Source organism: Anas acuta, chromosome 4, assembly GCF_963932015.1.
Source record: "Anas acuta chromosome 4, bAnaAcu1.1, whole genome shotgun sequence".
Classification (NCBI taxonomy): domain Eukaryota; kingdom Metazoa; phylum Chordata; class Aves; order Anseriformes; family Anatidae; genus Anas; species Anas acuta.
The window spans coordinates 13,664,172-13,688,990 of NC_088982.1; the positions used below are offsets into that span (position 1 = coordinate 13,664,172).

Here is a 24,819-nt window from a genome sequence, read left to right on the forward strand (position 1 = left end):
AACACAGAAAAAAAATGGATGTATGATAGCTGAAATCACTATTTGTCCAGCCAAGCCAGTGGTTTCTGTTACCACACATACGTTTTATAGTCAACCTAACAGCGAAGGCTCTGTTTTCACCTAGAACTCTATTTCCACATAGATAGCTCTAGAAAGGTCAGCAGTTTCTTTGGAAAAGGTGCTGTGCTTATGTAGCCAAATACACATCCACTATTTATTCCCCCTTTAAAAAAACATAACATGATACATCTGACATTGTAAGTTATCAGTGAAAGGCTCAGTGGAAGAATTTTTATTTGCTGTACAATTAATCAATAGAAATATAACTAATAAGAAAAACAACATACAAATCCACACAGAAAGGAAAGCTTAGTAAAAACCAAACCAATAGTGGAGGGGTGACAGTGATAAAGACTTAGAGGAAAGTTCGGAAAAAAAAAGTATTCCAAGGTTGTGGACACCACCACCAACTTTTGGCCAATAGAGATGGTAACAAATCCTACTACATTGCACCAGTGCCCTCCTCCAGCCTGGCTGGACTGTTAGCATCAAATCACTTACATGTGCTGTAGAGTGTGAGAAGGGAACTACACACAAGAGCATGATCTGTTTGCATTAGATAACAGCTTACATGCAACTGTTCTGTACATGCGGATCCATAGAAGTTACTTAGCAAACACTATCTCCTCAAAAAGCACTTTGAGTCATAACAATGCTTCACTTAGTTTAATTCCTGTACTTTCAAAAAAGGGTGGTAGAAGTACTGCATTTTTTGTGAACAATAACATGCTTCTCCTCCTTCAAACAGAAAATCTTTAATCTTTGAAACAGATTTTTCTGACACTGAAATGACTAGACATTCTTATTCCATGAAAGTAACAAATGTGTTTTCGAAGCAAGAAGTTGCCACAACAATTATTTGTAAACATTATACCCACAACAGTAAGTACATCAAAACCCCACACTTCCATCCTAAAATAAACCACAAAGCTTTGACATGAAATACATAAAAAGTTTATTATGTATGTACCCCATTTTGTTATCTGGAGGAGAAAATCTGAGGCAACAGTTTTGTGCAGTACAGAGAAGCAAAGCAATATACAGTAGCTGCACACAGCTTGATTGGTTTCAGATCACAACTAAATATTCTTACTATGACCGTTAGTACAGAAATGTTCTGTAATTAGAAAAAATGAGAAGTATTACTCTCATGCTGTACAGTCTCATGTTTCTTGGTTAGAAAAGAACGAGTGATTGAGTTTGAATCTTTCACGCCTGAATCTTTCACGCCAACTTGCTAGGCTGTTGCCTCTGGAATGTTCAGCACAAAGGTTAAGCTCCAGACATAATTTAAGTGCTTTTCATGTGCAAACTGTTACTGGCTAAAGCTTTCAAAGTACATTTAATTACAGATATGAACACCCTGTAAAGATATGAGGATATGATAGCAGACCCAGAGGCCAATACAGATTCTTTAAGAGAAATGCTATGTTCCGCTGCAGTAGTTCTAGTCCCTGATTAGGTCCTTCCAAAGAGACGGCTTATTTCAATTGTAGGAGATAGACCACGCTTTGACAGAAGCATCATGGGATGTTGTTACCAGAGTATGTTCATCCAACCATGCCAAGCCACTTACATGATGTAGTCTGTGAGCATCTGTATGGCAGCGAGAAATAAGAAAATAATTAGGAAGGCCAGGCTGACAAAACTTCAGCACATATTCCAAAAGTGATTTTCAGCTGCATTAAATACTAGTACTATATTTTGTTACTACATAATAAAAGAACGTAACAGAACATAGCTAAAACAGCCAGCTAAGTTATATGGAGGAGATTAACATGAAGGCTAAATTAGCTTGGGAACATACACAGCAATTTATCTGCTTACTGTACAGTTTTAGAAAACAAGCACCATGCAGGATTTTAAGATTAGCAACTTTTAGAAGTAAGATCCTGAAGCAGACATACCTGGTATTTTGACTCTGGTCTCTGGATCACCTACAGTCCAAACATATACCATCATATCCATGCCTCCAGAAGCAAAGTGTTCATTATCTGGTGACCAGGCAATACAAACAATTTTTGCATGGTGTCCATAGAAGACATTATGTTCCTATTTGAAAGTTAACAGGGATACAGCGTCATTTCATTAGTTCCAGCTACTGCAGGAAATCACTGGCTTTCAATGTATAGCATCACAGAAATGAACAATGATAATTTTAATGTGTATCTAAAGGTGCAGATGGATGCCCTAAGCCAAGTGCTGACTTCTTTTGATCAAACTTTAAATGGCATAAAATGTATATAAAAATCCAGACCTTTTGTAAACAATTTGAAGACTTTCTAAGAAACATGGATCTGTAAAGGGCACATACAGCAAGTTACTTTTTATTTAGAGGCCTTTCAAATAACCCTTCAAATGTTTTCAAAAAGAAAAATGCTTTTAATTTTTTACTTAGAAACTAAACTGTTTTTTTGGAATATCGTCCTGAATTTTCTACTTCAGTGTGGTTTCAGTAAAAACGACTTTAGAATGCCGATTCACATATTGGCTACTCAGCTGAGAAGCAGCAATTGCCTGTTACTTGGCTCTTGGTGAAAGGACAGATTTAAGGACAGAACAAAATTCCCTGCCCTACTACCATATATCCCTTTCAGTGTTTAGTTCTTACCACAAAGTTGTATGCCACAGACAGCAAAGTTACACTGCTAAGTCTGCTTTATTCACTTCATTAAAATTTACTGCACTGCAGAATTCTCATCAAATTGGGCCTGCATTCTTATCTATTGTACAGAAATGCACACAATTTCTCTACTTGACATGCATGCAATCCATTGACTTTTGAAAAAAAGGCAAGAAAACTCCATGCTATTGATTCAGCTGACCCAAATATGGAACCTGCATACTTTGTAATCTTTTGTATTTAATTACCCCTAGGCTGTGGAAACCTGACCCTTTTCCCTACTCCACCCTATTTGTTATTAGACTGAACTTGAGCATTTTCATAGTAACCAACTTATGCTGTACATTTCCTCACCTACTTTAACAATCTGATGGCTTCACATAAGCTGCTGTGAAAAGAAACACTATCCCAAGATGTCAAGTAAAGTCACAGGAACACCAAATACACATTTGCAATTTAACAATTATGTCCACTAGCTACACATTCCACAACAGATTTAGCTACAAGATGCCAGCATTTGTTTTTAAACAAAAAAATGCAGCATTTCTTACCGCATAGCCATCAGTGACACTAAAGACAGTGACAACTTTGTTTGCATCACAGACTGCAAGAAAGGCACCGTCGTGAGAATATGCCAGGTCAGTAACAGGACCTTTGGCTTCCAAAGACTTATCATCACTTTTTAAAGAGGTTCCTTGGATTGAATACAAACGGACATTCCCATCCTGCAAGTTAAAAGTGGAGAAGAGGGGAAAGTACAGAAATAATCACTGTACAGTAGAAACAGGAAGGCTCACCGAGCTTCTGGGCTGTTTTCATCAATTCCATCTGGTACTGCTTATATTGAGAAACAGTATAAAGAACTGTCATTTATACTGGCTGCAGTCCAACAAGTCTAGAATACAGTACTGAAGAATTTGCCTACTTTAAGCTTGCAAAAGAGTAAAAACACTTTATAGACACTGAAGACGAGATGGGAGAAATGAAATAAAATGTTGGTCACAGTGGTGGAAGAACCTAGGCTTTCATTCCCCAGGAATACCAATTACACATAGGTTACTTATTACAATACTGCTGTTGTTACAACCTGCTATCTACTACTCAACACAACAGATCTACTATTGTTAAAGGCTTCTGTTACTGGTGCAAGTATTCACAGAAGTACAATTTTAAGAAGTGCAACCTTACCGTTCCTCCTACTGCTACTGTACCTCCTCCAGGGTGAACAGCTACAGCTTCAGGCTCATAGCCAAGGTCATCAATTGCAAAACATTTTTTCTTATCTTTCATCAAGACAATCTATAAATAAAAAAAATCAGTTACTATTAAGATCATTCTTCCAAGCACCCAATACACCTATGACTAACCCACACTGCTTAGTCACAAATCCACTCTGACCACTCAGAAGTTTACTATATTCTGATCCTAAGGGAACTGATTCACTCCTTTAAAAATTAAAGAAGGCCTTAGTGGTGACACTAAGTCACCACTTAGTGTGGTGACTGAGTACTCTAGTACAGCAGATGAAGCATTCTACATTAGGTAGCACAGTGCATGCTCTACTGCATTCAGCTTTACCTCACTTGGTCAGAACAGAAAAGAAACAAGGATAAAGTAGTATTTTTAGCAGTGCTCACTCCCTGCCCAGTTCACTATTAAAGGAAGGGATGCAGGACCAAATTAGCTGCACATTAATACTGCAGTATTACATTTTGAGGGCTATCTCCTACCTAGATTTATGTAACAGACAACTGGAATTATAACTCACATTGGAAACAGGTTTGGACAATATTAGTGAAAAGCCTAACCATAGAACAAGTATCCAAATAAGGAAAAAAATATCATCAGAACTTAAGCAGGCTTTAATACAAGATTGCCTTGATGATACAAATCCTTCTGGAGTATTGTGATCTGAATACTGCTGACAAGCAAATTAGAGTTATCCACGCTGAACAGCATTTTTTCAATTGATTAGTTGCCAAAAAATGCAGCAGCAAGATGCAATTTTTCCTCAGAACTGCCTCACTGAACAGAAGACACAAGAGCATTACTTGGAAGTTAATATTCTTGCATAAACATAGTGCTTAATCCCTATAATCTTTAGAAAAGAATCAACTAAGAGAATCACTCAAAAAAAAAAATACACCAGAGAAGTCCTAAATACTACCAAAAATGTTCTTCAAGCCAGCATAGTACATAGAGATAAGTGTGCTTACTCCAGAAGTTACATGATAAAATTAATTTTATTGCCTTGACCTTTTCTGCCCTCCCTCTCTTCCCAGAGAAGGGATTTTTTTTTCTCCAAAAAGAGAAGGAGTATGGAGAATGGAATCAAGAATGATGAACTTGAATGTGACAGCAAATCAGAATCTCTTTATAATCAGTACCTGAGAGGATTTATTTCAGGCGCACTTATATCCAACAGTCAAGACATGCCTATTTAGCTTCCAATTCAGCAGGTAAATAGGGCTCTTTTCTACCTGTTTCAATTTAGACTTGGTGCAGCCTTCCAGCACAAAACTGTACTGATAATGAATTCAGATGTATGCACACCAGAGACTACATGAAGTTTAAATCCATACATAAGACCATTGAATTGGTAGAAGAAAAAAGGCAAGGCTATCATAAGGGCTCATTTAATTATGTTCTCTGAAGTTCTTGCTAACAATACTAAACAAGTTAGAAGCCATCTTGTTACCATACACTGCATTATTAACAGAGCAGTTGTGTTGCAAGTCCAGGAGTGAATACTTACTTGTCCAATGCATAAAACTACAGTATAACCACCAGGACCCACAGCTAAACATTTTGGCTGAACATCCATTTTCACAGCATCCTGGCCACTAGAGGAAGGTGTGATAGGGTAGAGAAGCAGGAAGGGCAAAACAGAAAAAAACATTCCAAACTTAATATTACTGAATAATCAGTTTTAAAATAATCACCTAATAATGATCTTCACTGATACGCATAAAAAGTTTTAAAATCTGCAAAGTTGCCTTACTGACATTCTAAAGAGTAAACATATCTTAATCATGTAGTATACCTTCTAAGTGAAAGTCAGTGTTACTACACTAGAGTATGAATTTTGGATGTAACTAGGTGATCTTAATACAATTCTGTAAAGGTTTTTTTTCCTTCAGTAGCAGTTTTGATGAAGAAACAGCTGTATCCCAGCCCTCCTAAAAAGCTGCTTATTAACAGTATTCCTGTGTATTAATGAATCATAGAGTAACTGACACCCTTCCCACCATCCCCTAAGCCACCTGATACAGGCAGATACCTATCTAACCTGCGAAAGGGATGAGACTAAGCAAAAAGTCTGGGATGCATTTCCCTTTGTCACAGAAAAAAGCAAGGTTGGTGCAGCAATCATTTCTACAGTTTCCATGGTAACTTAAAACCTGAATAAATTGCAGCATAAAATTATATACCCCATAAGTCAATAAAACGGTTGCTGTAAAATAAAAAAGGCTTCAATATTACAATAAAAGATAAGTTTAACTAACCTGTAGTCCCTCTTGCTAAGGTTAGTATAGCGCACAGTATCATCCATACTGCAGGTGACCAGCTGATCCATTTCATCCACTGCCATTCTAGAAACCTGGTTTGTATGGCCCTTCCCAGAAAAGCCATCATTCTCTCCAGTGTCAGAATCCCAATAATGTACACACAGAATTAAGGAATATTTGAAGATGCCAGTGCAGTCAGATATAGAACAACATCCAAATTAAAAAGTTAAATAGCTTATATAATAAGAAAAACTGAGGCCAGAAGTAGCCCCTAGAGACTGTTTAGTCCAAACCTTTGCTCAAGTCAGGTTCAGCTAAAGCAGATTGTTCATTCAATTGGGTTTTGAGCATCTCCAATAATGGAGTCTCTACAATTTCTCCAGGAAACCGATGTCAGTGTTCAATATCCCTCACACTATTTATTAAATGAAATTCTGATGTTCTGTAATAAGCTACGTAAGTTCTTACAATTGATAGTAAATACTGGAACAATTAGCATTAGGTCTGAGAACACAAAGTACTTTTGAAAAGAATTACAGTTAGAAGTCCTGCAACATTGGCTTTTCCTCATAAGAAGTATTAACATCAGTTTGAACTATTATTTTGTGCTAGAGATTTGCTGAGAGCTAAGTCCTTTATTTTGTGATGGTTTCTGCCAGTGTAATGCCATTTTAATGCACCATGGCAAGCTGGACTGCAGTTTTATTTATAATCTTCAGAATGTTGAAGAAAAGCCAAGTCTTTTAGCTAAATACACCACAGCCTCACCCTTTACCCATGCCCTTTAGGGATCACTCTGCATTCCCAACATTTTGCTTCAGAAAAAAGCAGGACTGGGATTGAATCTTAAGAGAAATACAAGTTCTTGAGTACTGAGAAAGCCTAGTGACATTTGGGATATCAAATAAAGAACAGGATTGGTATGTCACAGAATATATCACCTGAATACAGGTGGGAAGAACTGCTGTAAGAAGTGCTTATTACTAGGTCAGATAGAGATCAAACAAGAGTTTATCATCTTCCTTGGCCTGAACATCTAAAAAAAAAAAAAACAAAATAGATGACTTCCAGCTCACGCTGGAACCTATTTACTGCATGTAACAGCAAGCATCAGCAATACATATTTACCATGTGTAATCAAGTATATACAGAAAGTTACAAGAGGCTAATTTGTATATTTACTTACTTCTCCATTCTAACAATATACCTACCACAAAGTAGTGAGAATTTGCAATTAGGAACTGGCGTGTATTTAGCAGGCAAATAGTAAAATAAGATGGGGAAGACAAAGTAGACAAAGTAAGTTTCTTCAGCAGATATAAATTGTGTTCAATAAAGCGTTTTTTTTCCCCTAACAAGCTTTCTTGGACTATTAGGTTAAAACAAGTATCACGTTATTATTCAAAGGATATTAATATGACCATCATTACTGCCAGAGTAAATATAGGACTTTCCACCATTTTTATGCACTGTAAGACACTGAATTGATTTACTATGACCCTGTGAATAGGAGACAAATAATTATTGATGGGCAATTTTTCATTTTAACATCCATATATAAGTTCAAATCTATTTGAGAATTAGAGGTTATTCAGAAAGTAACATTTATAAGCATTAAAGGTCACCCAGAATACAAACCACTAATTAGCGAAGTCATTTTACTACTGCAGTATTGCTGTTTACATGTACTACTCATTAAGGAGAAAAAATAAGCACTGTGAATACCCCTATTACTTAAGGACTGCTAGCTAGGCCAAAATACTTTCACAGCCTTTTCATAGGCAAAGTTTACTTTTCAAGCACTTTACAATTCAGATGAAGATTAAATGTGGTTGTGCACCCACACCAGCTGCCAGAATTATAGTAGCAGTAGCAAGAATCTGGGACATCTGTTTCTAGTTCATGTAAAAATGTAAGTTCCCGTGAGAGTGCTGTGTCAGCGAACTCTATAATTCCTAAAATTAAAGCTCACTTGTATAGTAACCCTAGTCACCTTGTTCACAACACAGTGGCTCTGGTTGACTGAGACATCACTGGCAGTTTTCTATCTATGCTGTATTCTTCTCTCATCTGAAGAATGTTTAAAGCTATTACAAAAGAAAAATTTGATAACCTTAATCAAAATCGAATCAGTCTGTATATATTTGCACAATATCACTGCACATAACATTGTAGCTTTTTGATTTACATGACTTGGGATAGTCAGTCACATATAGCTTGTTTGGCAATGCTCATTTAACAAAGCCATCTGTCAGTGCTCAACTATTCCATCTAGACAACTTCAATCACCAAACCACTTAGAGAGAGAGACTCTGGTGTGACAATGTAAGTTTCACCTACCTTTATGACACGTAAAGGTTTATTTGGATTGTTCTTGTCCAGATAATTAATATAGCCAGAGAGGGAGATAGTCAGTAAGTGGTCTTTCTGCCACAAACAACCCAGCTGCTGATCCAGCACGTTTGATCCCATGTTGAAAGTATTGACAACAGAATTAGCACCAACATCCCAGATTTTAGCAGTTTTATCTCCAGAAGCAGAAAGCAACTGGCTACTGTCAGGGCTCCAACTAATCTGTAAAAGCAAATGCCACCACAAGATAGTAAATGTATTTATTATTGTAAGACTTCACAGTCCATGAACTTTGTAATGAAACAGCACGGATCATTTGCACAAATGAAGTGATACTTACAGCATAAATACCTCCATCATGAGCTTTGCCTCCACCAAGAGCACATACTTTCTCTCCTGTCTTCCCATCATAGATGAAAATCTTAAAAGAGCACACAGAGGTATCACAAATAGAAAATCAGTAACAGCAGAAAAAACACTGAAGAACTAGAACATCAGTACTTGCATTGCTCATGTTCTTTTGTTACAAAGCACACTTCCCAGCTTATTAAGTAGCAGATTTTTGAAGAGGCACAAGTATTCCTGCATTGGATATTTAAGCCTGAATCAATAAAATGACAATTCTAAATAAGCATAGTAAGCCACCCTGTACATTGGATCCTGACATTTGAAATTGTGGGACATGTAACATTTTTAACTCCCGCTGTGATGGCAGCTGCTTAGCACTGTTGTCAGGGGTATCTGCCTACAACATGGAAATCTACTACATAGAAGGAGCAGCCTATGGTAAATGTTATTAAATCTGGCCTTAGCAGCAGGGTGTCCACATGGAGCTGCAATATCATCTATGAGTTCAGTATTTCAACAAGAAATTTCAGAATCGTAACAAGATGTACATATTGCAAAAGTCTGATATATTCCTACCAAAATCATCTCCAAGAGAAGTAATACATCAGGGAGATGGAACAGGGACAAGGCTAAGTGAAAATGGTCTGATATCAGCTGTTACACCTCTGTAGAGGGACACAAAGTTTAAGCCATTCATTTCTCAGAAGAAAAAGCAGCAAGAATAAGAAAAAGCAGGAATAAGGAAATGCACAACAAACTCTCATTCTAAAAATCACTACAGAAAGTTACTTGTGTTTTACCTGGCCATCTGCACTAGCTGTAGCAAATCTGTTCCCATCAGGAGAAAATCTCACACAGTTCACAAACCGCGTATGGTCCTGTAGAAAAGAGAACAACCAGCATACAAGATGAGACTAGTTTACATAGGAGATAATCCAGTAACAATGAAGTTCTTCTATATTCAAGCCATAAATTAGTTATGTAGGAGATGCCTGCTGTAGAGAATACTGCTATTCAGTTTCTCAAGAACAAACCAAGCCTCTATCTGAAGAAAATCACGCGAATCAACAACAGCCCAGGGAAGAAACCGTTGGATATTGATGTAGTTCACACTACTTGCACAATACCAGGTGAATGAGTAACCTCTGTATCAGGGATACGTGGGGGGGAAAAACTCACGTGCAGCCTATATGCAATCATGGGATTCCTGTCCTCAAGTCAATTCTTCTGCAGCATTCTCTAAAGTTTGACTTACTTCATTGTCCAAGTAAATCTTGCACACAGAAAAGTATTTTATGCTCATTATTGTAAAAAGAACAGAGCAGTGAAGAATAAATTGTCCACTGGAATTCCAATTCTGGGAGACTGCAGTCACACTAGCTCTGAAATAACCAGGCAAGACTGATGTATGCTCCGCAAATAGGCCATTTACAAATAGGAGACTATTCAAACGATGTTAACTAGAAAGCACACATTAAATAGGAAAGCACTGCAATGAGGCCAAAGCTCCCATGCAAAGAGATTTAGAAGACTATTTTTAGTATTATAGAAGGCAGGTTCTAACCTACTTTCTTTGATTAAATACATTTTTCACCCCCACAATACCTCAAGCTTCAATCTAAGCCATTTAACAGCCTGTACTTGAATCCCATACAGCAACTCAAATATCACTTTAAAAGGAAGGCTCCAGCGCATACCAGTCTGAGCAGCACTGGTAAGCAATTCAGACCTCACAGCTCCAGAAGAACCAGCTTAGCAAAATGTAAGTATCAACTTAAGTTCAGAAATATATTAGGCAACTACATCATTTCATTGGATTGCAGAGCTCAAAACAATTCCTTTTCTAGAACTGGAATGGAATCCTTACTAAAGTCAATGTACGAAGCTTACTCAAAGCACATACTTACGAAAATAAGTCCTACTACTGTAGTTTTTTAAAAAGAGCCAATAAATATTTGGAATTTACTAGTCCAATAAAATCCAGTATCTCTGCAATACTGTTTTTTTGTTTGTTTGTTTTTTAGGCAAGACACGTTTTATGGCATCAGAAAAAGCTACACAAGTTCTTGGCTTTTTTTTTTTGCCTCAAGTAACAATGACTGTCTTAAACGTGGTAGTTCCAGGCTTCCTTTCAGTTACGAGATTTCAATTAGTACAATAAAAAAGTAAGAAAATGTAAAAACAGAAAATTGATTTCTACGAGTATTGGGTATATATTTTCTGTGGTTAGTTACATTTCAAAACACCTCCTCTCACCCTTTCAAAGCTGCCTTGGGATTTAAGATTTGAGCATTCTTAAACAGATTGGGAAATTCCACTCACACAACCACTTCTCTTGAATCAAGCACCTTGAAATCTTAAGAAACACTACGCATTTCTCTGTCAGGAAGCAGAGCTCATGGAGCACCACAAGGGCAGATGAGAATTCCTACTGCTTATGCTATGAAAGAGGATGTAAGGCCAAAATTAATTTAAAATGCTTCAGGTTTTCTTCTTAAGCAATTATCTTTTTTGGTTTTGTAGGCTTGAGCCAAGCCTTCAGTTATATATAAACATGGGTTTAAGACAGACACATGACACCAACTATGGCTCAAAAGAGGGAATTAAGAACTTATTTAAACTAGTTGTGACAAAAACCGCAAGCTTGTTGTAAAGCTTTTAGTTAATTTGGTACACTGTTTAATATAACCATAACTAAGCTTAAAACTCACACTTAGTGTAAACTTGAATTTGAATGGAGGTCCCTCAAAGAAAGCAGCACAGTTGTCATCACTGCCAGTTGCTAGACGATAAGGTCTTGTTTGTTTTATGTCCACGCTGTTGATCACTTTGTTGTGTCCAGTGATCTCACCAACAGATGAACCACTATCCCACAGGAACACTGCTCCAAATCTAGTTAGAGAAGTACACATTAAGTATAATTCATAAAGGTTACATTTAGATCAATTCCTTGATCATCTGCAAACAGCAGATTTGAGTGCACTCAAAGAAATTAGGTCATCTCATTAATCTCATACAACCACATCACAGTTCCCTGAAGGATATTTAAGATCTTGCTGGAGATAGAACCTAGGCTTTAATAGGAGACATTTGCTGAAAAGGTCAGACTAACTTTTTTTTTTTTAAAATGTACGGAGCTTTTACCAATCAGAGATCCCGAAGATATTCTTCAGCAAGTCTACTAGTTTATAAGAGAAAGCACTAAGTTTTGCCAACTACCTAGTCACTACACAGAACTCAGAGAGCTAGGATAACAATAGCATCAGATCAATTATCTGACAATTTAGTCCAGGTTGGGTACCATCACTTTTACAACAATTACTTAAAGATATAAGGAATCATTTTTGCCTTTTAAGGTGTTTTTTTTTTTTTAATCAGTATAGTCAGTACAATGGCATTTAAATCAGTATAGTCAGTACATGGCATTAAACTATCAGAAAATCGCTATTTAAAATGGGCTCTGTAGGATGACTTCTGCATTCAACAGAATGACTTCTGCATTCAATTCTAGTTTTGAAGTACACACACCTAATATGAAAGAGTCCAGTTTCTTAATGCAGAAGAACAAAATTTCTACAGTACCTATCAAGGGGCAGGTAGGGGTGAAGGGACAGACAAGGACAAAGAACATCTCTGCAATATCAGGACATGGTTTTTAAGAAATGGTACAGGAGGTGGGGAACAGGACCACACTGTTTTTCAGACATTTGGATATGAGACTACTTGGTATGGACTCTGCTTTAGAGATCTGCCAGTCTTTAAACATGAAGGACAAATCTAACTGAAACAGACACCTTGTTTAGTCAGACAAGGACAACTGGTTGCAATTTTAATCAACACAGTAATACCTAAAAGTATGGGAGTGTTGCTGGGTGAGAGAATTCAGATACAAGGTTTTCTTTATTTGTAGTCTTATTCAATTGTATCCTCAATTTGAGAGGGGTTAAAGAAGAGGAAGAAAATCTACTTGTGGCTTTTCTTTCCTACTCTGTCAGAATCAGACAAAGAAATCCCCAAAGAGTCACACTGAACAGATATTTAATATAATATCACCCCTAAAAAAATAAGCAAACCCACACAATTTAAACTAAGCTATTGTAACTGCTTTAAACTAAGCTACTGTATTTTCTGAGTACCTCTACAGCTGTCAAATACTTCATAAAGTATTCTGCTGCAGAACAGGACATTTTGAAGTCTAAAGAGGGAACAAACCACGATTTCCTTCCTCTGAAGAAGGAAAAGCTTTCTGCAAAGAATCTGCTTTGCTAGATTACAGAGGTTTACAGTGTGAATATTTATACACACACACAAATACCTATGCATAAATACACAGACATATGTACAACTTATACAAAATACAAAAGAACTACTTACTTTTCCCTTCCCTCTCCGACCACAGCAATTCTCTTGCTGTCTTCAGTCCAGGCAAGATCCTTGATTTTTCCTGCAAATGGCTGATACTCATACTTCAGTAAGTGTTCCTTCTGTGTAGTATCCCAGATTCTTAGCTTTCCAGAGACATCTGCCATAATAAAGCAGAATATAACTATTGTTGTTCCAGCATGACTTGGTCACATGACTCAACAATCTGCCAGGATACAAATTTTCAGCTACACTGAACATTGGTACTAGGAACCAATCTTATCTCAACAACCACAAATCACTTGATTTAAGAATGCTGAAGACTACATCTGTTTCACTGATGTATGTTTTTAACCAGATTATTAAGGCTCAAGACATGCTGCAATAAATACAATGCATGTAAAGAACTTTTGAGAACGTGATTAAAATCACATAGTAAAGAGAAGGTAAGCATTTGCATATTACATGTCTGTGTTACCAAAAAAATGAAAATCCCCCACCAACTACAAGATGGCTCACACATGCTACTTTGGAAAGTAAGCCACCCCACCCTACAATAAGAAAGGAAACTGGTGGACAGTGGCTGTTGTACTAAAATTCACATTTCAACTTTTTTTTACACCTTTGTAGCAAACCTGTTTTGCATGTAAATATGAAGATATATAGAGAGAGGTATGAAGAGACCTCTACCCATATAAAGCTCTACTCATGCACACATCAGCATGCTTTTTCTATACAAAAGCATGTACATGCTCATTTCTGCAGGTATCCACATGCAGCTTCTTGATTATTACAAAGAAATCTAACAGTATCAAAAATGCTAATGACACAAGCAGCAGATGCAACAAATCCTAACAATCTAGGGCAACATAATCCCAGCTGCCTTGGTCATTATTTCCCCTAAGTATTACACAAAACTAGAGCTTTCTTCCATTTAGAAGCAATTACCGTGGTGCAACATTGCAACCAGCAGAATTGTTCTATGCACAGACAGGTTTACATATCTGTAACAAAGCCCACACAGTGGATTGTGTGTATTGAACCCTTCATAAAAAACATTTTTTAGAATAAACTATATGTTAAAGGCCTATCTTCCAGCACAGCAGAGCTCTTTTGAGTATCAGTGCATCTTTATAGCATGGACATACAGCATCCCTTTATCTTTGGGACCTGCCCATTGACTCACCTCCTTTACTTCTGCTAAAAGGACAGATTTAGAACCCTTCATTTTACAGAGAATGCTTTTGTAGTGGAATTTAAGTTCAGACTTCAAAATCTGTTTGTTTTATCTATTAACAGATAGGACACGCAGCTTTAATTTTGTCTTATCTCACATTACTATGTCTCTTATGACAGCAATAGGGAAGAAGTTACCTTAAAACCCACAAAACATATTGCCAAAGGTCTGTCTCATGAAGCATTAATGCAGGCTGCATATGTAATGCAAACTTATAGAGAAGTGAGTCTTACATGTTATACTTCAACAAGCTTAAAGAGTCTTGATACTGTCTTCGGACCCAATGCTCAGCAGTATCATGAAACCATAAGTGATATACAGAAGACAGTTTTTAAAGGAAATATTACAGCCTAAGGTTGTTTACCAGGGTAGGACAAACAACTTCTAAAGTAAAAAAAAAAATAAAAACAACAACAAAAAAAATGAATAATTCCCCTAGAAGCAAGGCTGATCACGAATGAAAGACATCTTTTCGGATCAAGCTAGGCATATATAACCTATTTTACAGAATACTGAATCTACATTGTCACAAAAACAAAATAGATGGTTATCCTGAGGGTTAAGTACAGCAAAAACCTACAGCACAAAGTTGGTAGAATAAAGAATACAAGCTCAATGTTAAGAAGGTACTCGGTTTGACATATGGTCCACACACAAGACTGAGCCAAGAAAATCCTGGCTTTCGTTCCCTTCAGACAAGGAGGGGAAAAAAGGAACAACAAAAAATATGAAAACCTAAGGCTGTGTTATCAGTGTTCTTAAAGCTCTCCAGTATTCAGAAGACACATATTCTAACACAGCTTTTGGATATGGAGGAAAGGATAGGTATTTTACAAATTCAGAAGTGTTATACCTGTAAAATTGGTGAGAAATTCATGAACTACTAAGGCCTGTGTAAAGGAGTCTAGACTCACTAAGGGGTACATATTCAGAATGTTTATTTTCATTAATAGTAACTGATCTGTTACTTAAAACCAGGAAGTTTTGCACTATTTGGGCCCACTAGTTGCTTCTCAAGTGTTTCTAACTGACAATGGCATTTTTATTTTTTTTAATATACAAATTGATTGCAATTCTAAGAAATGGAGGTTGCAAGTTAATATTCTTCAACTGTACACCAAGTCCTCCTGAAAAGAATGAATTATTTGAACCAAGCTGCTGTTAACATGGGTTTTAGTTCTTTTTAAGTCATCAAAAACTGCAACCATTTTTGCTAATAATCCAGAAAATTCACACAGAAGGAAATTCACGTTGCCCATTCTCAGATATTCATTCACACATATATATATTTCACAGAAGTTTAGAATCTGCCACTCTCCCTGTTAACTTACCAGTGAAAGCCTTTTTTAGTTTGTGTTACAACTGTAAGAAAAATGATGCTAAATCTTGCCAACTTCTGTCAGGAAAAAAGGGGCTATAGAAACAAAATGAGTATATTCTTCCCTCACCCCTGAAGTATCTAAGTATATTAATGGGAAGAAACAGTAGCCCCATATTTCAGAAATAGCTTATTCTGCTGCATGTACAGACGTCATTTAAGCTTTCTTCTATTTAACTTTCTACTTTGTAAAGCTGATTTCCAGGTTCCTTCTGATTTAAGCACCAATTTTAAGACCAAGCAGGAAACAGAACTCAACGCTTTAGAAAGAGGTTAGAGGAACAACTGCACAAGTTCTTCCTTCCTCCCTCACAAACTGCCATTGCAGCATGTCACATTGGATGCATATAGTTTGGACATACATTTAAAGGTTAACTCTCCTCTGTTGTGCCAATAAGTTTTGTGCCAAGCACTTTTAACAGCTCTGCCACCACAGCCCATCCAGCATGCGCATCAATACCTTACCTCCGGACGCTATGTAGAATCCACTAGGAGCATACTTGGCAACTACAACCTGGTGGGCATGCTCGGTATAGATGTCAGCAATTGCAGGATTCTAATTTAAAGGAAAAAAAAAAGTTACTAGGTAACATTTTCTGGTTTTCATAGGAGTAAAATCAGACATTCCATGATAAAATTCATAATTTCTCCCTGCATTTCTCTCACTCTCCTTTAAATCAAGATATAGTCTACAAATGAGAAGAAAACTGCAGGGCACATTGCAGAAAATTGCTGTCCAGTTATGACTGAAACATCATATGCTAATTTCTCACAACTGGCACAGTTAAAGTATTTCTTCTTACAACCAAAACTAGCTGTGACCCTCTTCTCCTTTCAGTATCTGCTGAAAAGTAGAAAAACCCTGTCCAGAAGTAGCATGCCAAGCATCAGATGTCCTTTTTATGAGGCTGGCCAGGTAAGGCAGCTCTCTATGTAGACCACTAAACACAAGGTGTGCTTCAGAACACATACCCAGAAGTTGTACTATAGTGGAGTATGAAGGTTCAGCAGATGGTTAACCATACTGCATGGCCGTTACTCATCAGTACACACACTACGGATTACTCAGTAACCAATGAGCTGTGCAAGGCTTACTCATTCTTGCCAACTGAAATCTGGTTAAAAAGCTACTAGACTAGCACAGGAAGTCTTCCCTAGTAGCAACAGCTGTACAGGAGTTCTGAAAGAAATTTGCTGCCATGTCATCACAGTTTTATCTCTTTGGTCTTATGTGCTTTCAGAGGCTTCAGGCTGGATAATAAAACTGACTGCGCCTCAGAAGATCAGTGGTGTTACAATACTGAGGTGCCACACCAATCAAAGGATAACATCTAGAAAAAATTCTCCCAATGCCTGCTCTCAAATTAACTGCATAAACAAAAAAGCCATTCCGTGTATCTCCCGAACACACTGCTTAAGCTACAATGTAACGCACTACTCCTTAGAGCAGCCTTTTACTGGCAGTTAACAGGCATCTTCCAGCTCCAGAAACATTATCCTATGGTTAAAACAAAAGTCCATTTTAGCTGCTGCAATAAGTACTGAATTATCCAACCAAACCAGAGAACCACCTGATGTTGTGGCATGATTCAGCTGTCCAATCAGGAAAAACTAAAGCACCTGCTCTGTGTTAGAAAGAGTCTCTAGCTTGCATGAGTTCTTGCTGTTGCAGTACTGCTACATCTCAGGAGACAAAATATAGCTTACTCATGCAAGCGGCAGCTTTTTCATTCCTGCTTTTACATTGCTTGAGTGCATTATAGCCTTACTTAAGTCACAATTGTCTGCATTTGCAGCATCCTCATGTCATTCTCCATTTTGTGTGCAACTGGGATTTTAGCTAAGCAATACACAATGTTTTCCCTGAGCTATAGCTGCACCGTCTCCAAGTTTAAGGAGCTCAAACCATCCCCACATTCGGTTAGTAATGGCATACGTAAGTGGCTGCTGTTTTATAGCAACACTCTGAGAGTTCAGGGACCTAAGGGGATGAGACTGAACGTACAGACTGACTTAGAGGGTGAAACGCACCATTAAGATCAAATTCCAAAATTTAAAATACAGTCAATAAATTCAGGATATGAGGTAGAAAATCAGAATTACCATTTTAAATCCTGTTTATTTGATTTTTTTTTAATTTATTTTTAAATCTCATGTGTTTTTCATACCAGGAAGAAAAAAATCAATTCTAAAGAGGTTTTAGGATAAGTTTGTTAGCTAGGACAAATACAGTACCTAATACCGGATTCAACTAGAAGAGAGAGCTTATGTGGCTTATTTTGAACACTGAAACCAGAGCCACGTATGAAAACAAGCAGTTAAAGTTCCAAGCTTGGAAGTAGGCTTGGACCCATGAAGACAGTATAAATTATTTATGAAGTATGAAACCTTACAAATATCACTAGTCCTTCTGTTTCTGAGAGCTTCTTCACCACTCCAGGACATTTCCTTGTTAAAGAATGTCTCTAGCTCATGCTCACATATTAACCCTGAAGGCTATATTCATCACCACTGATTAGCTCTTAGAGGTGGGTGTTCTTCCCCTGCTTGCCAGTTCCGGTAAATTTGCATGCCAGCTTAAATAACATAAAACTGAAGGGTTTATGACTTCCATTCTCAACATCCCTTGAGAGTTTAAACAGTCTAAATTGGAACTCCCAGAGTCCCACCTTGCTTTTGCACTCAGACTTTGCAATGTGCTCTACATTCTGTCTCATGCTGGGACTAACATTGGCACCAGTCAAACCTTCAGTGAGCTGATTCAAAAAGCAAGTTGTTTTCTTCCAATTCAACTCCCCAAAATAGGGTCAGAGAAGCACTAGTGACAGTGCAAGGGAGGAGGTCACAATCCATATCGTGGGCAAGAACTGTAATGTAAGCAGAGTGGCGTTTCTCTCTTCTCTCATTGCACTGTATGCCATTACAGTGTTTAACTGGGGGTTATGGTTTCAGAAAACTGAACTTTTCTTGACACCAAGAGTGAAACACTATTACTATAGGATAAATACTGAGGCATTAAAATCAGATTACAAGCATGGTTTTGTTTTTCAGTGACTGAACTTAAAGTATTAAATGTTTACTAGCATTTCTGTGTTATGACATGATTGTGAAGGAACATCTGAATACAGTGGGAGTGATGAGATGAATCGGGAAAATATCTCATGAAAAAAACAGTTTACAAAAGTAGACATCAACAAATACACTGTCGTGGAGACCCAGAAATTCCAGAGGTAGAATCTGTCCCATTGCAGCCCTCCCCACTGCAAGCCAAGCTTAGAGTAAGAGAGATAATTAAATCTAGGGGAAAATTTGATTTTTCTAAAGAGTGAGCATTTACTTTGATGTAAAGAATGATTTTTGAAAACCAATAGCAAGACAATAGCCAAGACATGTAACACTTCCTCCACACTTCTCTAAGGGATGCCATCTTTGAAATCATTTAAATAACTCATCTAACATTTCCCTAGTTATCACCAAAGCAAAAAAACACGACACCAGTGAAAACGTTAACTGGGGGCATTTTAATATTCAAATGACAAGAAAAATTCCCTATGAGCAGGGTGAAGGCTCAAGGTGCAGCCTGCCACAGAGTCAAGTACCTGACAACTGGTTTGATTCCTGGAGTGCTCACAGGGTGGGGGGGGAAGCTACAGAATAATGGACTTACAGACAGTTGTTTGCAAGTATTTGCATGCTCCTTTTACTAGCAGAAGGCCCGATACAGGAAATAAGGAAGACTTCATTTATTAGGCAAACAGAACTCTCAACTTCCTAACAGTGGCATAGGAGGAGATAAACAGGGCCAACCAGAACATACCGGTCTCTGCTGCGTAAATCCTATGCGGAGAACGGAAGGAAAAAATGATTTTTTACAGATTTTTGTATCTGCTGCCCATGGCTGCACGCATGAGTCATGCACCCTTCCTATCCCCCTGCTGCCCATCACGGAGCCGCGACCTCAAATTGCGATAATTAAGCGTGAAGGAAGCCCGGGCTGCTGCGGGAGAGGGGCTGGGAAGGCAACCCAAAAACCCAAAGTTAGCGAGCGGGGCCGGGGCAGGGAGCGAAATAAAGCGGGATACGTTACATCGGCGTTCCTGATGACGACACATTTTCCGTTGGTGTAGAGAAAATTATTGCCCTTAGGATCACCTCCGAGGATTTTGGAAACGCCTCGTTCAACCTGCGGGAGGCTGGCGAACACTTTTTCTGAGGAGAAAAAAAAAAAAAAAAAAAAGGGAAGGGAGACAGAGAGAGAAGGCGGGTGGGGGAGAGAGAGAGAAGGCGCGGTCACTTGTTGCTGCCGGCGGTCCCCCCGGAGCCCCCCACCCTCCCTCCTCCGCCTCGCCGGGGGCTTACTGATCTCGTACGGCATCTTCGCCCGCTCGCGGCCCGAGGCGCTGTGAAGGAAGGGAGCGGGAGGGCGCTGAAGGGAGGGAGGCGCAGGCGGGCAGACCGGCGGCCGCTCGGCTCCCGCTCTGCTCCTCACCCGCCCGCCGCCGCCGCCTCAGCGCCGCGGCCCGAACCAGGAAGCGGCCGCGCCGCGCGCCGCCCGCCGCTGCCTATGACCATATATAGTCAACTCTGCTCGCGCCGCTCCCTCCCGCCCTCCCCCGGAAATGCCGTCGGCTCGCCCGGGCACTGGCACCGCCCCGGCGCTTGGGAGCTGCAGGGCGCCACGCGGCGGCGGTGCCCGCTTTCGGGTTTGGGCGTCACCCGGCGCCTTGCGCATGCGCGGGCAGCGCCGCGCCACCTAATGTTCCTGCCGCCATTCTGAGCGGCGCATGCGCAGGAGCGGTGGTGAAGCCGTACGGGGGGACCTGTGAAGGGCGGTTGCTGGCGTTGCCATGGGGACGGCGGGTGGGTGGCGGGAAGAGGAGCTGTGAGGAGAGGGAGGTGGGGGAGCTCCTGGCACCAGGGCTTTTACCCCTCTCCCATCTTCTTGTCAGGGGCTCCCTCGCCATGCCACATGGGCCTCTGCTTCTTGATGTGTGGTCAAACATGGCCCCTAGGGAGTATTTGTCCCAGTAACAGCCGCCGAGGGCACACCGGGTGTTGGTCAGAAGTTATGCAGAGCGCAGAGCCTTCCTTTGGGTTTGCAGACAGCCATGGTGGTGGGTAGGGATGGAGCCGGCTGCGGTTACCTCCTGCCACACGGGCTGTGAAGGTGTCTGGCCCTTGGTTTCCTTTTGCGGTGGTGTTAAGAAGCCGCGTCCTGCCTGCAGTCAGTATTTCGTCAAAGATCAGTCCTGCCTCATCCCTCTGAAGCTTATAGTTATGCTGTAATTTTTAATAGGGTATTTTCGTGCAGTTTCATGCTATTTGATGACATTCAAGTCCAGATATTGCTCAGGTGCTTAGCAAACAGATAGTTTATCTCACATCTTACCACGAGGTAGAACCAGGTGTCCGCTTAGACAAGTAGTAAGGAGAAACACGTGCCACCTTCACCACTCCTTTATAACTTAGGAAAAAAATATTTTTCTCTCCTTCCAATATTATAAGTATACATCCTGAGCATACCATCAGTTCTTCATTATACACCGAGGTGAAGAATTTATAGCTAATTGGCAGAAGCTCCTGAAATGGGTGCTGTTTTGTACTTTTGTCACTAACTTGCCTCATTCATAAAGTGACCTAGCACTGGGTTTTTCCCTTGTTGTGTCTAGTTTCCTTACATTACTTTTCCTTTAAACGAATGCCTAGTAAAAATCAAATTATCCATATGACGACATTTTTTTTTTTGATGTGTTCATTTTTGTTGTTGTTAATAAATAAATAAATGAAGCTATATATTTTTTATTATGCCAATATTTGACAATGAATACAAGATAAAAATTCTGCATTTGCAATAAAGTGTTTTTGTGCATCAAAGCTGTGTTATATCTTGTGTACTTGAGTAAAACCTTACATGCCCAAAACGATGACGTGGTGCTTGGGGACATGGTTTAGTGGTAACATTGGTGGTAGGGGGATGGTTGGACAGGATGATCCTGGAGGTCTTTTCCAACCCTAATATTTCTATGTTTACATTTTTTTAAACTACATTCATTCACAAAAAAAAAAATAAATAAATAAAATTAAAAAAAAATTACCTCTCCCTGCAGGAATTGCATTTGTAATTTCTTAAATCAATGACCTCATAAATAATGGTCTAGGTTTGAAAGCAGCAAGTATGCCTGTGGGTACTTGCGAAAAGTGTACGGTCAGATTTTCAGAACTGATTTTTTTTTTTTTTTTTTAAATTAGTATATTATTTAAGGGGCTAGAAATTAAAATCTGAAGTAGACTAGTAAGGCTCAGCACGGCAAGTCTGGAGCTTCCATTTTTTCAGCTTGTAGTATGGGATGGCATTGAAGAAGAGGTTACTTTTTTCACTGTGAAGACTTATTTTTGGTAACTTGGTTAGCACATTAATAACTTTTACCTGACCTTAGCAATTTTTTTGCATTTTCACAACCATCCTTATTCTTTGGCAGAGTCTTGGGATTTTTATAAAGTAGTGTTCTATTTATCTGGAGATGCAAGTGCCTCAGCCTCTTGATTGGTTGATACAAGTTTGGTTGCAGGTTTATTTGGAATAGTTGAAGACGTTACTGTTCCAGCTGTCCTTTGGCTCTTCCATTAAATGTGGGAATCTGCCACTGTCAATTTACATCAGTATAGCTGTGGAGATGGTGGTCTTTGACAGAAGGGTGGGCAGCTAGTGCTTCAGTCAACCAAACTAAATGTGCCAGAATAGTCTGCCACCCTTGGGCTTAAGCTTGGCACATGTTAGTATATCTCTGAGTGTTTTGGAAAGCAAGGTTTTGCTATGTCTTTTTCAAGAGTGTAAATGTGTCACCTGCTATACTGTGCTTCATCCACATAGCATTCATCACATAGTGATGATGGGGACATCATATTAGGTTGCTTTAGAGAACAGTTGAATATTATTACTTAGTTGGTCACAGATACATACAGTGGGTTGTAAAATATGTAATGATAAATTTATGTTCCAGAAGGCTTGTAACCTACTGCCTCACTTCTCCAGGCATGTATGTGTTTGCCATTAGGCATGTGATATCAGAGATGTTATTCACGTATTTATGGTTGAATACTAATGTTATGCTGGAGGCTGTGGGCCAGCATTAGGGTAACAATATGCATAAATGACAACATTGTGTGAGGAAGATATGTGGATCTAAGGCTGGACTTCAGGCTGTTAGCTAAGAAAGTAATAAATAGTCAGTGATGGTGCTGTTGTATGGCTCAATGCAGGGAATTTCTAAAATCCATAGGAACTTTTCAGATGTTTTTGGCACTATTTACCTTTCTCGTTTACTCACTAACAAATATGACTTGAATACTGATGCAAACACGCCCCTTAAATTTGCAGCTCAGCAGTATAGCCTCAGGCACACGTTAATAGCTCTTTAGAAAGTATTTCACAGTCCTTTGGTATTTCCACATCACTTAGCATAGCATTGCATTTATACACAAGTTTTGTGTGATGCTGAGTAGCCATCAGCTTTTCGAAAAAGAATGTTAAATGAAATAGTTCTTTGTGCTGTGTTTTTTTTTTTTTTTTTTTTTTTTTTTTTTTTTTTTTTTTTTCCCCAGGCTGTAGCTGGTTTATCACCATTTCCTGAGGTATAAATGGTGGAAACTGCTCCCCGTCACAGAAAAGAAACCCAGAGGTTGAAATGAGAATTAGCATTGCGCATCATACCTGCTGCTATTGTAACAAAAATTTAGAATGCCAGATGTCAGTGCTTTATATATTAGTTAATACAATATTTGTTGCAAATACCAGAAAAATAGTCTAATAGTCTGTTTTTTTTTCTGTAAGAAATACTGATTTTTTATTCCAGACAGACTCCTCTGGGATCAATATCAGAACTCTGGTTGTAGAGTCAATGAAAAAAGACAGACTGCGATGAGTATTATCTGACTGTGATACCCTGAAATACACTGAAAGCTAAAAACTACAATAGTTTCAATTGTTATTTATATATATATATGTATGTAGCCACTTGATCATGCAATATATAAAAATTTAAACTGTTGTTTCCCTGTTGGGCCTCAGCTTATTCCCCCATCCATTGTTCTGATACTTGTGTGTTTCCATTCCTAGACTGGAGACCTGAACTGAGCTAAACCATATCAAATTTTTGGCAGGTTAGTTTTCAGTTAAATGAATGCTGGCCTGTTTCACAGTCCTGTTAAATGAGCTCAGGGGCTGCTGCAAGGGATTTGTAATGTATGATGGGAAGGTTGTGAAACCAGCAATACAGACTTAGGTTAGCTTTGACTGCTACTGAACTAAACCTTGGTTATTTCTCTATTTTACTGGTTCTTAAAATTGTCAGGAGCCGAGCAAACCTGAAAGTTTAACTCTAATGAAACAATGTGGAAAGTAACTACTTGAGCACCTGGTGCTCCAGCTGGCATTTGTAGCAATTAGCGAAGGGCTTGCAAAATCTCTGTCTCCATGGGATCTGTACCTTGAAAAGAACTGCAGGAGCTCTACAAAGGTGATGAAAAGTAAAATGGTCATATGTGGACCTTTCTGGAATGGCCAAAGTGCTGCAGTCTTCTCCAATGCGTTCAGAGTTTAGTGTTCAGAGCATCTCAGATGCTCCAAAATGCAGGTTTGTCTGTTAAAATATTGCTGTTGGACTCCCTTCTGAAGACACAACCCTCTTTGTGTTTGAATCAATACAGATTTAGCTGGAGCTGTTAGTAATACAAAGACACTATCTTGTTACACAAAGTTCTGGTGAATATGCTCAACAACAGAATTTATTTATTTATTTGTTTATTTATTTTGAGGCAGATCTCAGTAACATTGACAATAATGTATAAAGATGTGTTTCTAATACCCCCAGCTGCATAAAGGAATGAGAAAAGGGTATGGAAAATTAAAATTCTTAGGAAAAAAAAAAAGTTTTATCGATGTAGTCTGTGT

The 24,819-nt window shown here is 38.7% G+C and overlaps 1 protein-coding gene across 1 annotated transcript; it reads right to left on the minus strand.

Annotated features, from left to right (window-relative positions):
- Nucleotides 1–262: 262 nt before the first annotated feature.
- WDR1 (WD repeat domain 1) lies at nucleotides 263–20,436 on the minus strand. The gene is made up of 15 exons (XM_068679918.1): nucleotides 20,229–20,436; nucleotides 19,957–20,078; nucleotides 16,335–16,425; nucleotides 13,267–13,414; nucleotides 11,604–11,784; nucleotides 9,693–9,770; nucleotides 8,885–8,965; nucleotides 8,533–8,766; nucleotides 7,603–7,692; nucleotides 6,190–6,344; nucleotides 5,439–5,526; nucleotides 3,872–3,982; nucleotides 3,235–3,408; nucleotides 1,968–2,112; nucleotides 263–1,656 (listed from the first exon to the last, which is right to left on the minus strand). The coding sequence occupies exons 1-15, from the start codon at nucleotides 20,242–20,244 to the stop codon at nucleotides 1,547–1,549; spliced, it is 1,824 nt and encodes a 607-aa protein (XP_068536019.1). The 5' UTR covers nucleotides 20,245–20,436; the 3' UTR covers nucleotides 263–1,546.
- Nucleotides 20,437–24,819: the final 4,383 nt, after the last annotated feature.

Bases quoted from the DNA above. Each gene is read 5' to 3' on its own strand.
- WDR1 (XM_068679918.1), bottom strand. The intron at 9,771-11,603 runs GTGAGTTTTAAG...TCTTTTCTACAG, and splicing joins AATTCAAGTTTACACTAAGT to GACCATACGCGGTTTGTGAA. The intron at 5,527-6,189 runs GTTAGTTAAACT...ACCTTCCTCTAG, and splicing joins CTTAGCAAGAGGGACTACAG to TGGCCAGGATGCTGTGAAAA.